The sequence below is a fragment of the Saimiri boliviensis genome, chromosome 8 (assembly GCF_048565385.1).
Source record: "Saimiri boliviensis isolate mSaiBol1 chromosome 8, mSaiBol1.pri, whole genome shotgun sequence".
NCBI classification, from domain to species: domain Eukaryota; kingdom Metazoa; phylum Chordata; class Mammalia; order Primates; family Cebidae; genus Saimiri; species Saimiri boliviensis.
In genome coordinates, this window is record NC_133456.1 from 27,078,109 (window position 1) to 27,091,482 (window position 13,374).

Sequence of the window (13,374 nt, forward strand, 5' to 3'; positions counted from 1 at the left end):
GGGGCACACTGTGGCTTGGTGAGCAGGCCAAGCTTTGTCTTCCTGCATCCAGGTAGCACAGCATCTTACGTCTCCTGGGATCAAGTGATTCTCCTGCCTTAACCTCCTGAGTAGCTGGTATTATAGGCATCCACTACCACACCTGGCTAATTTTTGTATTTTTAGTAGAAATGGGGTTTCACCATGTTGGCCAGGCTGGTCTTGAACTCTTGACCTCAGGTGATCCGCCCGCCTCTGCCTCCCAAAGTGCTGGGATTACAGGTATGAGCCACTGTGCCTGGCCTAAAGTATTCTAAATTATTCTGTTTCTGCTTCTTGAATCATGGATCCTTCAGGGGGATCTACAGCAGGTCAGTGTACTGGACCTACTGACCTGCCCTCATGAATTGTTTCTCACTAGTACATCTTCACTGGAGGTTGTGGGAACATCCCTGCAGAGCAGTTTCATGTGTGCTGCTGTCGAGAATCTCCAAGTTCAGCGTAGGACCAGTTTTTCTGTTAATTTTTCATTTGGGGATTTCTTTGCCATAAAAGCAGTGTGTTCCAATTGCTCAGGCCTGGAGTTACAGTTGTTCTGGGTAATTCATCTCACTCATGGTAGACGGTCAGCTTCTGTGCCGCTTTCCTAGACCAGTAGCTGGAGTGTTTCCCTTTCTGGCTTTAGTGGCACACAGCTCTTTGCAGTGCTTGGCTTTGTGCAGAGAGCCCTATTCCAGCGTTCAGCCCTGGGCAGGACTGAGGCTCAGCATCTGTTTATGGTAGACCCTGCTCCAAGCCCATAGGGCCTCAGTTAAGGCCTGACACACTGGGGGATCCTTGGCATGAGTGCCTGCTCATTTCCCACCTATTCTTCTATTGAGACAGAGTCTTGCTCTGTTATTCAGGCTGGAGTGCAGTGGTGCGATCTCAGCTCGCCACAACTTCCACCTCCTAGGTTCGAGTGATTCTGTGCCTCAGCCTCCTGAGTAGTTGGGATTATAGGCGCTCACCACCACGGCCCGGCTAATTTCTGTATTTTCAGTAGAGATGGGGTTTCACCACATTGGCCAGGCTGGTCTCAAACTCCTGACCTCAGGTGGTCTGCCTGCCTCAGCCTCCCAAAGTGCGGAGATCACAGAGCCATGGCCTCTGGCCTCCACCAATTCTTTTAAGTCCATTCATTTGGTTTTTTTTAGTTTTTGGCATGTGCATGTGCGCTCGCGTGCTTTCTCTCTCGCTCTCTCTCTCTCTCTCTCTTTCTCTCTTTCTCTCTTTCTCTTCCTTCCTTTCTTTTCTTTTTTTTTTCCACCAAAACTAAATACTTCCAAAAGGTTCATTTATTTATTAAACAGTTTCCTCTTCATTTCTGGGATTTACTTTCTAAGCTTCCAGTCTAGGGTATATATTAAAAATTTTTGAATGACATTTTATCCAGTGGTTCCATATGATTAGAGTTAGAGGAGAGCCTTTCCGTGTCAGCTTGATCCATGCTATTGTCCTGAGGCATTAGATTGTTTTCTGGATTTGCCTTGGTCTGGTGTCTTCAAATTGGATTCACTTTTTATACATATAGACATTCCCTTGGCTCTTTAACCATGTAAGTTTTATTTTTTTTAATCTCCCTTGTTAATAATCCTCAATTTAGTAACTCCATGTGCATGGCGCTTATCTGGGGTCCTACAGCACAGACACACAAGAGGGGCGGGCTGGTCTCCCGGCATGACCCCAAAACATCCAGGTCTTCAGGCCACTCAGATGGCTATTCTGGATTAAGTCAGATAACTTGTCCCAGCGGACATCCTATCCCGGTGGCAGTGGAGACACACCTAGGGTCTGTGTGACAAAGCTCATACCAAGTCACCTCTTGGTATGAAGTGACTCTGGCTTGGTTATAGTTAATTCTCTGCAATGAAGGCCTCTCTCTGGCAACTGCTTTTCTCACTGCTAACTTCTTAACAGTCATTTTTTTTTTTTTTTGCAGTAAAAATGTATCTGCTCATTGGTGTTTTCTGTTTGCAGGAGTAAAAGGGAGAAGGTAAAACATGCTGAGCTGTAGTGAGTTACTCACAGCTTTCCTGATAAAACAGCCATTATTATTCAGTGTTTTTCCTCCCTCTCTGCAACGGACCTGACCAAATATAACAAAAACACACACCTGAAGTCCTAAATCATGGGCCAGAGCCACATAGGAGAGTGCAGGATCCTGGAGGAAGAGAGAGGGGAGAGTTTGGATAGATTGACTTCCTTCTGGGCCTGTTATCCACTTGCCAAGTAGCTGCAGATGGGACCTCAGTTCCTTCTTCCAGCTGGGAATGTAATATCCATGATTGTTCTTTTTATGACAAAACTAGGAGGTAATGGAAAGTTCGGGTGGCCCAAGGTTAAGGTTAAAAGCGAGTTCCACCTGTCCAAGCACAAGGCGTTTATGAAGATTTCAGGAAAGGAGAAGAAAGAAACACAAAGGAAAGCCAGGCAGAGAGAGAGAGAGCGCGGGGAGTATCACAGGAGTGGGACTGATTGATTCTCTGCAGGGTAGGCCTGTTGCTGGGGACACTGTGCTGTGTTGTTGTGACTGTGTGGATGGAGCAGGGACTGTAGCCCTGAAACGGAATGGAATGGCCCCTTACAGAGCCAAAGATTGCCTCTTTACAGAGGGGAGCCTGCCCAGACCTGCCCTAGTGAGGCTGCTTTTTGACGACAGTTAAGGCAGGGTCCTCCTAGCTGTTTTCTTTCTCAGGCATGCGGCTTGAATTAGATTCTAAAGCTTTTCCCTCAGACCTGTTAGTGCTCGTTTTCTGTCATTCATTTATTCTGAAAGAGGCACTTCCTTAACACAGTCAGACACCCTGCACAGTCCGGCCCAGCCTGCCTTCTAGGCTCCTCCTCGCCCATCGTCGCCCCTTATTCTGCACCGCAGCCCCCCAGCCACCTTCTGTCCTTGGGCTCTGTGCTCCCTCCTGCCACAGGACTCTTGCACATGCTCTTCTCTGGCTGGGACACTCTCACCTCTTCCCTTTACTTTGTGAACCCATTTGTAAAACAATATAAGCTCTCTCTTCCAATTTTGTTAGCTCTAGATCAAGCTGAAAGTCTTAGAGCTGTAATGGAAAGTAACTTCCTTCAGGAATGGGGCCAGCTGTAGTCTCCACAGAAGACTGAGAAGGAGCTCGCCCAATATTTCAGGAGAAAGGCTTGGTATTAACCTATTACTGATGTGCAATACTTCCTTCTTTCCCAATTCCAGATATAACTTTTCATTTGAAGATACTTAGTTTCTCAATAATTTTTATTGCATTTAGCAGAATTGGTAGTTTGTCAGTACAATATTTAGGAATGAATGAAGAAGTAGATACGATGTTTTCATTCCTGTTCCGTTGAGCATTTGTTCGGGTGCCTGCACGTCGTGGTTACTGAGTGGGTTGACCTGATGAGGTTATGTGATCCTGTGATCCTTTATCACGTGGCGGCAGCAGCAGAATCGATGTAGAAGCTGGCTGCATGGAGTAACTCCACTTACGTTGCCCTCACTGGACATAGTCCACGTTCCTTAGCCCAGAGGACATTTCCTCTCCATTGTGCCTAGGCTGGCCCACACTTTGGGTCCCACACATCCTTCAAGGCCCATGTCAGGTCTTCCTCCAATCACAGTAGCCTACTATTATCTGTTTCCTTTGAACCATTTGCCCCTACCGTTCATTTACAACTTGGCTGCCTTGCCTGCAGTTTAGGGCTGATGTTTGGAGAGTAAGGACTATGTCACTTATCTTTGCTCGCTGTGCCTGTCCTATGGGCATGTAGTAGGTGCTGGGTAAATATTTATTGGTGCCTCTAAAGGCACTCAGTGAATGCTCAGAAAACTTGGTTAAGATTTACAGACAATGATGGAAAAGTGACTCTTCTGTTCTTTCTCTCTAGTTACAAGTTGTTTCCAAATTGTGTCCCCTCCTTTGGGTTCCGCCATCTGCTGCCTCTCACGGACAGAGTGGACAGCTTCAATGAGGAAGTTCGGAAACAGAGGGTGTCCCGGAACCGAGATGCCCCTGAGGGGGGCTTTGATGCAGTACTCCAGGCTGCTGTCTGCAAGGTAACTTTCCTTTCTGGTCCTGTCCCTGCACAGGGAGGTCAAGGTAGAGAGCATCAGTGGGTGTTGGTACTTCCTGCAGGAGACTTTGAGTGCCCCAGCATGTGGCTCCTGACCCCTTCAAAGTCAGAGAGTGAGCTCAGTGGAACCTCTGGGAGATCTACAGCAATCAAATCAGCCGGAGCTCGGGAATGTATTGGGCTGGTGTATGTCTCTGTGTCAGGGTGTGGTTGTGTGCAATGGAGTACTGTCTGCCAGAAGACAGCTGTTCTGCATTTATACATTGGCTTTTTGGTTTCTTTTCAGGGGAAAAAAGTAAAGGTCAAGTCATAGGCATAGAAGCTTGTAGAACTTTCTGGATCAATTTTGGCAAACCTTAGAGATTTGCTCTTTTGGGAAACCCAGTTGAAAAAGAATTGTGTGACATCTTTGGTTGCAATTCTAGTTATTTGTTTACCTCCTACTTCTCTGCGATATATGAATCCAGAGGAAGGGCCTAGACTTAGATCAGAAATAAACTCATGCTCCGAGAGGTTCCAATCTTAGCAAAATATATAAATGGAATATTGATAATAACATAGTCTTAAAATAATTTTCTACTGTTGAAATAACCCAATAACAACAACAACAACAACAACAACAACAACAACAACAACAACAAAAACCCACTCTTGAATTCACTATCATAACACATACTTTAAAAATGTGTGTGTCTCTTCCTAGTCTTTGTGTATACATTTAGATTTTTTCATAGAAAAATAGAATGAATAATTGGTAATGCCTTCTTGGAAATTCACTCAATAGAGTGAATAATTGGTAATGGTTTCTTGGAAATTCTGGCAGATTCCTCAATAGGTGGGGACTCTTTGGAGGCCAAGGTGGGCGGATCACCTGAGGTCAGGAGTTCAAGACCGGCCTGACCAACATGGTGAAACCCTGTCTTTAAAAAAAAAAAAAAAATAGGTGGAGACTCTTCCATTTGGGGAGGACAGGGTCAGAGGCTACAACTCAGACTAGAGAGGCTGCAGCTGCTATTCACTTACTAATGATAAGCACTTAATTGCTCACTTACATAGTTTCTGACCTCAGAGCTTGAGTCTGGTGTGTCACACAGACTCGTGTTTCCTCTCCACTCAATCCTTGACAAGATGGGAAGAAAACTTGTCCTTTTTGAAATAAAAAACCAAAGTGACAGACGGAAATGAATAAGGAGAAGGTAAAATGTAAAGAAAGCAGCAGGGCCATCTGCCACTCTCTTGGTCCCACTGTGGTTCTGCTCGTCACAGAGTCCATGCGCCCCTCCTGGAGAAGAAGATAGCAGTGGCTTCCTATCCAGGACAGCTGCAGTATGGCCTCTTCCCAGCTGCTGGCCAGAGCCAAATGGTTTGATTCAGAAGTCCCTGGTGTCTTTTAGCAGTCTGAGAGAGCCACTTGGAACATAGCTAGAATGTATTCAGTTCTGAACCTTTCAAATTTTCACAAAATAGTTTGTGACATTGATTCAGAAAGAAAAATTATTATTTTTGACTGACTTTCAGATATTGACTGTAGGAGGTGTTTTCTCCACAGACATTCAGCCAAATTCTGCTTCTTGGTAGGAAAAAAATAGTGCAGGGAAGACAGGACCCCCTTCATCTCTCCACCTTGATGATTTTATGGATTTTCTTTTTCTGAGAGAGAAATTCATTTTTCCCTGAAGAAAGACCCCAATTACAGGCCTAAGCAGTGCCTGAGTATATTTTATTTAATTAGATGAATTGAAAGGGCATGATTGATCGCTTGGACCACAGTAGTCTTTGAGAAGCCGTTTGATCTAGTCTTACGTCTATGGAACCTTCCCGTGCCATCCCCGATGGATGAACTCTTCAACCTTTTGAAAACTCAGTATTTCAAGACTCAAGCATTTCAGAGGCGATGCTAGCAGATTTTAATTCATCATCTGGACCTGGTGAATTATTGTTGACGGATAGGTACTTTGTGAGGAAGTTCCAGTGTTGTACCTGTTCAGATTTTCTCTTATACCTCACCATGACCTTTACAAAAGGGAATACCTGGCAAGTTAATAATTGCTCAGAATTATGCAACTGATCAGCCTCCAGCATCTCTCTTCGCCTTTTCTTTTCCTTTGTGCTGTCAGTTTATGTTCAGGCACATACTAAGCAATTTCTTTCTCATTTGACATCACCTATTTATAATATATATCATCCTTCCAGGCTCACCACAGCCTTATGGTAACAAAAAATTGGAAGTAGTTTATGGAATACCTTTGGGATAAAGACTATGCAGCAGTCATACTATCTAAAATATTTAATGACTTGAAAAATATGTAGGAGGCCGGGCGTGGTGGTTCACACCTGTAATCCAAGCACTTTGGAGGCCAAGGTGGGTGGATCACCTGAGGTTGGGAGTTCAAGACCAGCCTGACCAACATGGTGAAACCCCGTCTTAAAAAAAAAAAAAAAGAAAGAAAGAAAGAAAAAAGAAAAATATGTAAGATATTAGTATCCGTTGGCTCTAATAGTAACTTTGTTCTCTCTACACTCCCTCTTCTAGGAAAAATTGTCCTTAGGGAAGATACAACTCAATGTTTTAACATTTTAAGAATATTTAGAATAATACATAAGATAAAGATGGTCATGGGAAGCTGGTTATAAAACAATATGGACAGTATACTTCTGTTTTGCAAGCAAAAGAAGGAAAAATGTGGAAAAGATTGGAAATTGAACAAAACGGTAACAGTAGTTGTCTTAGGTGACAGGATTATATTTTTCTGATAGATGACAGGCTTATTTTCTTCTTGGTGGCTTTTTGTTTAATATTTACCTAAATTTCCACAGTGAATATGTATGATTTCTTTCTTTCTTTTTTTTTTTTTTTATTCTGGAACAGTTTCAGAATAAAGAATGGTGAAATGAAACCCCATGCTCTCATTGTTCGTCTTTAATGATTAGCAACTCATGACCAGTCTTGTTTCATTTGTATTCCCAACCACACCCACGTTTGAAGCAAGTCGTAGCTATCATTTTAAGTCCTGAGTACCCCTTACTTTGTTTACTGAATGCTGTGGCTCCTCCTGATCTGCCCAGATTAAAGGCCCTTCCGCTGAATCCTGCAAACAGTGGAACAGAGGGAGAAGGCCTGGAATTTTGTGCAGCTGGCTCTGTGCCTTATAAGGGCTAGAGTTGGCTGGGCAATTCCCCGGCAGCTCTGCACGCTCTACTTCCTCTGACCCTGTGCCCTGGATGGAGCTGATAACAGGCCTATCTCCCAGTGCCATAGGGAACACTTTGTCCTGGCTTTATTCTCACTCTGGTTTCATTCTTACTCGTGTTTCCCTGGATAGGCTGTTAGGTATCAACTTGTTGGGATTTAGGGATATGGAATATTCACATGTCTGACTTTAAATCCCAGCTCTGTGGCTTACTCTTGGAACGCTGTTCTTTGTGAAAAGAAGGAAACTACCTGCTTCTGTTTAGGATTCATTTCATTGATAAGGACCCTGCTTCTATGAGTGAAGTTTTGAGTTGCCTTATTTATCCCCTGCAGGTCACATTGCTATGAGAGGCCATCTAACAGCATCCATAGCTAAGGGACACCTCTCTCAACAAGGCAGGCATTTTTTCTAATGCACTGTTCCTGGCTGGGTTAGAGTTGGAGAATGCCACTGTGCATAATTTCTTATCTTTAGCCAGTATCTATGATTGAACCTGTTTATACTTTTTTATGGTCAGAATAATGGTTTCTCTGCCAGGAATTTGACTCTAAGTTGTTTATTCTGAAGTTGTACAGGCAGAAGTGTGATGTGTAGTTCAGACTAGAAATATGTCTGCTTTTCTATTCTCTCGAAACAGGGAGTGCCCTTGGCCTAGGGAGGACAGAGCGTGAGCAGTTGTCTGGAAGCTCGGGCTCCCAAGTTGTCAGTGATCACTTTGCTGTTCTTCATGGCTCCCAGGTTAAAGAAGTTGCACATTTGAGCTTGGCTGAGTACATGCTGGCTGCACAGTGTTCTATGTGCTGCTTGTTCTGGTCAGCCAGAAAATAAGATCAATGCAACCCAGCATGTTTCCCTGTTTGTCTTCACTGCTAGAGCCTTGGCACTTATCCTTTGTGTTCTTTAGACAGAGTTTCTATTTTAATCCTGATTCTCTTAATTTTGCATCATGTGTTCCATTTTTATAGCATTTATGTCCTCTCAGAAATAGGTGGATGAAGAAGTCTTAAACAAGGTAAATTTATATATTGAATAAATTTTTTTTGTCAGGAATTGAGACATTTCTTCCCTGACCAGAATATCTTCTCTAAAATGAAGACCACAGCCTCAGACAAGCTGTGACTCTTGTTGGAGGATACTTACCAGAGTCCTACAGTATATTGGTAGGACTCTAAGCATTGTTCCCATTTTACAGGGGTGGAAACTGAGTACAAGGATTAATTGCACTTAGTAAGGAGTAGAACCAGAATGTGAATGAGTTCTGTTGATTTGAAATCCTGTGCCCTCAGTGACCGTGTGCTCTGGGAAGTAGCAATAATGCACCATAGAACAAGGGACACTGCATTTATTTATTAAAAAAAATTTTTTTTTGGGCCGGGCACGGTGGCTCAAGCCTGTCATCCCAGCACTTTGGGAGGCCGAGGCGGGTAGATCACAAGGTCGAGAGATCGAGACCATCCTGGTCAACATGGTGAAACCCCGTCTCTACTAAAAATACAAAAAATTAGCTGGGCATGGTGGCACATGCCTGTAATCCCAGCTACTCAGGAGGCTGAGGCAGGAGAATTGCTTGAACCCAGGAGGCGGAGGTTGCGGGTGAGCCGAGATCACGCCATTGCACTCCAGCCTGGGTGACAAGAGCAAAAACTCCGTCTCAAAAAAAAAAAAAAAAAAAAAATTTTTTTTTTGAGATGGAGTTTTTGCTCTTGTCACCCAGGCTAGAGTGCAATAGCACAGTCTTGGCTCACTGCAACCTTGGCCTCCTGAGTTCAATCTAGTTTCCTGTTTGAGCCTCCCGAGTAGTTGGGATTACAGGTGCCCACCACCAGGCCCAGCTAATTTTTCTGTTTTTAGTAGAGGCAGAGTTTCACTATATTGGTCAGGCTGGTCTCAAAACTCCTGAGTTTATGATCCACCCACCTCAGCCTCCCAAAGTGCTGGGATTACAGGCATGAGCCGCTGCACTCAGCCTAAATTTTTTTTTTTTTTTTTTTTGGAAGGGAAGTCTCACTCCATTGCCCAGGCTAGAGTGCAGTGGTGTGATCACGGCTCACTGCAGCCTTGCCCAACTAACATTTTTGTATTTTTAGTAAAGACAGGGTTTTGGCATGTTGGCCAGGCAGGTCTTGAACTTCTGGGCCCAAGTGATCTGCCTACCTCAGCCTCCCAAAATGCTGGGATTATAGGTGTGACCCACTGCACCCAGCCTATTTAATTTTTTTTTTTAATAATACATTCCAAATCTAGGCAGGCACTGAATTTAGAGTCGTGTTCTTGACTCAAGCTCTGCCTCTTCTGCTATCGGCTGGCTCCATGGAAGCCAGCTGACTTTTCCAGGCGTCAGAGAGCATGTCTGGGAGATGCAGGGAGGCACGGGGCTGGAGGGAGGTGCTCCAGGCTGCCTTCCATCTGTGCCAGCCAATGCCACTTCTTGCAGAGGACTTGGTCACAGCCCTGTCCCCTTTGCTCAGGGCCTTTGATTTTGCTTTTTTGTCTCTTTGGTTTAGGCTTAAGCCTCAGACCCAGTAGGAGCTGCTGCAGCTACCTGTAAAATGTGGAAAATTCTCCAGTCCCAGAGTCAGGCACAACTTAGGGCGTGCTCTTGCCCTGTCCTAGCTCCCAGTTCCTGCAGAATGGACTTGGTTTCTTTTGACTTGTTGCCTGATTTCTTTTAGACCTCAGACTTGGGTCACTTTTCCAAGCATGAGTTGAGAAATACAGGAAATTGCCTCTCTTTCCTCAAGGGAGGCATCCTCCAACTCCTCAAACCTCTGCGCCACCTGAAGGGAGGGACCCGCCGCATGTTCTGCTTCTGGGTTGTCTGGGTTGTCTGTCTCAGCATGTGTGAGCTGCTTCTGCTAGCACATCGCACCACAGGTTTCTGGGCTTGATCCAGCGCCAGGCTGCCTCCTTTTCTTGTGCCGCTGTGTCTTTGGGAAACACCATTAAAGCACTGGATTTCCTTGAGTGCTGTGCATGCAGGCGTGCAGACCCTCCGCCCTGCAGGGTTGTTGTCGGACAGGTGTGGCGCTGCTTTCCCTCGGCTTTCTGTGTGGCAGAGGGCTGTCGTTTCATGCGCACTCCTGAATCCTTCTACTTTTTTGGTCTCTGAGGTGACATCTCAAGTGCAGGACTCCGTGGTTTCCTTGCTCTGCCCTCTGCTGTGAGCCGTGTTGTGGGCTTCGCAGCCTTGCTGACAGCTGCTGTTCTGGGTTGAGCGGTGGGAACTGGCTGAGTCATAACTCAGTATTGTGAACAGGGCATGTGGGAGAGTTTGCATTTCATTTTGCCCTCTAGTGTAAACCAGTCACGTGCCTGCCCTCCACCTGTGCTTAGGAGGTGTCTGCACATGCTGGTGGCTCCCTTCACTGACCAAGGCAGGGGATAATTGTCCTGGGAAAGGCTAGGAGACCCCTTTGATGGCTGGGGATCTATTTCTGTACCAGGTGAGAATGTCAATTTTTTTTTTCTTTTTTTAAAGATGGTGTTTCACCATGTTGGTCAGGCTGGTCTTGAACTCCCGACCTCAGGTGATCCGCCCACCTTGGCCTCCAAAGTGCTTGGATTACAGGCGTGAGCCACCATGCCCGGCCCAATTTTTAATTTTAAGTCAGAGGCTCCTTCTTGCTTGGAATGTCTACTGGGCAAAGATGAAAGGAGACAGGAATTTGCTCTTGGGCTCATCTTGTCCAGCTCTCTGCTCAGTCTCTACCTGTGGCCTCTGCATTCCAGCCACAGTGACCTGGAGTCCATTACTCTGACTCAGGCAAGGCCTTTGCACGTGCTGTTTCCTCTGCTTGGACACTCCTTCCCTGTATTCCTGGTTTTCTTTGATACTCCTTCCCTGTATTCTTGGCTTGTTACCTGCCTGCCTGCCTGCCTGCCTGCCTTCCTGCCTTTCTGACTTCCTTCTTTTCTTCACCCCTTCCTCCCTTCCTTCTCTCTCTCTCTCTCTCTCTCTATCTCTCTCTCTCTCTCGTCCTTTCTTTCTCTCCATTCCTTTCTTTCTGTTTCTTTCTTTCAATAGATACTATTTTTTAATAGTAGTTTTAGGTTCATAGCAAAATTGAATAGAAAATACAGAATTCCCACAACTTCCTTTTGACTACCACACACAAAGCCTCCCTCACCATCAGGATTCCACATCAGTGTGGTACATTTGTTACAGTCAGTGAACCAGTCAGTGTTGACACATTCTCAGCCAGAGTCCATAGTTCACATAGGGTTCACTCTTGATGTTGTACATTTCTGTGGGTTTTAACAAATGTATGACAACAGGTAGCTACCATTATATTATCACACGGAGTAGCTTCCCTGGCCGGGAAGCCCCTGTGCTCCACCTGTCCATTCCCGCTTCCTCACTCTGAGTCTGTTTTCCTTTAACCTGCACCTGTTTGTGTTTCAGATCTCAGCTGTACTGTCTAGTTGCCAGAGAAGCCCTCCCTGACGGACCGCCCCAACTAGATCAGGATACTCGGGCTCCTTAATCACTTCTGTCCCAGTTATCATCTTATTTTTGTTTATTTGAAGCATTCCTAGAATGCCTGCCTCCCTTTGAGATAGTAAACTCCCTAAAGGCAGGTATTATGTAGTTTTTTTTTCTCGTGACTATGTATTCCCAGCACCACACACTGCTGGGCACATAATGGGTCCTCATTAAATATCTGGTGAACAAAGGCTTCTTTCTCACAGGTGCCTTTATGCTTCTGAAGTTCAGTAATACCAGGTTCTTCTGGTCCCAAGCTTGTCCCATCCTGGATGGGACTTCCACCCTCCCATCCACCAAGTTGCCTCCATGGAATTTACAGTGTTTCATGCAAATTCATTAAAGCAGAACCAGCAGAACTGTTACTTGGTAATACTTTTCCATTCAGGAGGCATTTATTGGCTATCCAGTAAATGCTCAGTGGCAGGTATGGTGGAGAAAACTAAAGATAGATGAGAAGTCTCTATCCCCTGGGATTTTATTTGAGCCTGCAGATCCATTAGAAGGGAAATAAAACAACCTGTTTGGAAACGTTAGATTGAACTGTATAAAATTATTGATATTTAACTATTGATGATATTTGGTATTTGCCTATTAATTTTTTTTTCCTGCAAAAATGGAAAATTCATATGGTTCAACCTAGAATTCAGACTGGACCCTGTCACAGAGAACACATTAGAAACATTATCCTGCACATTGCTGGGGTTTGGGCTCAAGAGGAATGTCCATATCCTGAGTCATAGACCAGGATTTCTTTTTCCCAAGGGAAGAATTGCTCCACTTTTGGCCTCATTAAGTTTAGCCACAGAACAGACTTTTTCAAAAAGATATTTCATTGCAAAGAGTAGATGGACGTAGGAAAAACAAACTAAAAAGAATGTGTTTGTTGTTATAAAGGGATGGAAATATGCCTGAATGTCAACACGATTCAGAATACCAATCACAGAGGCCATGTAACCTTGTTTTCCCTGATGTGCTATGTTTGAATTAAGACTCCCCTGTCCCCAAGCTCAGATCTACTGTGGGAGCTGCCCACTGGCTGGCCAGGTCAGTCCACTTTCCCTCCCCATTCCTGCCTTAAAACCTGTTCCCCTCTTCCTCACTGCTTGCCGGAAAGGTTGTTGGACAGTGTTTTGTTACTGCGTTTGAAAATGTCTCAAGTACTTACTGTGTACAAGACGTCCTGTTAAATGCTGTGGGGAATGTGGAGTTTAAGTAGCCGTGGTGCCTGTCTCCACTGGAGTCACTCTAGTTGCAGGACTGATGTATGTGTATGATCTAAGGCACAGCCAGAACACAGACTCTGGAAGGACTGGCTCCTTCGGACCAGTGGTTCAGTTACAGTATTTTTCTCTTTCAAGGGGTCATCCTGGTCTCTTGCTTCCTAGAGATGCGCTGGTGCTGATGATGCTGTTGATCGACACTGGCTGAGTGCTTTTGAGAGCCAGGCTCTGTACCAGGTATTTAGCAGGGTTTCTTTCACATACTCCTTTGAAGGTGGCTTTACCATCTCCTTTGATGAGAAAACAAGTCTAGAAAGGTTGAATAACTTCTCAAAGGTCTTACAGCCACAAATGGCAGCACCAGAGTTGGAAACCATATCCACCTGCTGGTATG

At 44.9% G+C, this 13,374-nt stretch overlaps 1 protein-coding gene across 1 annotated transcript in view; it reads left to right on the forward strand.

Annotated features, from left to right (window-relative positions):
* The window catches only part of ITGB5 (integrin subunit beta 5), a 124,852-nt gene that overhangs the window by 44,475 nt on the left and 67,003 nt on the right, over positions 1-13,374 (forward strand). Inside the window, exon 5 of the mRNA XM_039477282.2 lies at positions 3,895-4,063. Within this exon, the coding sequence (XP_039333216.1) occupies positions 3,895-4,063 (169 nt within the window). The remainder of the gene's footprint in view (positions 1-3,894; positions 4,064-13,374) is intronic.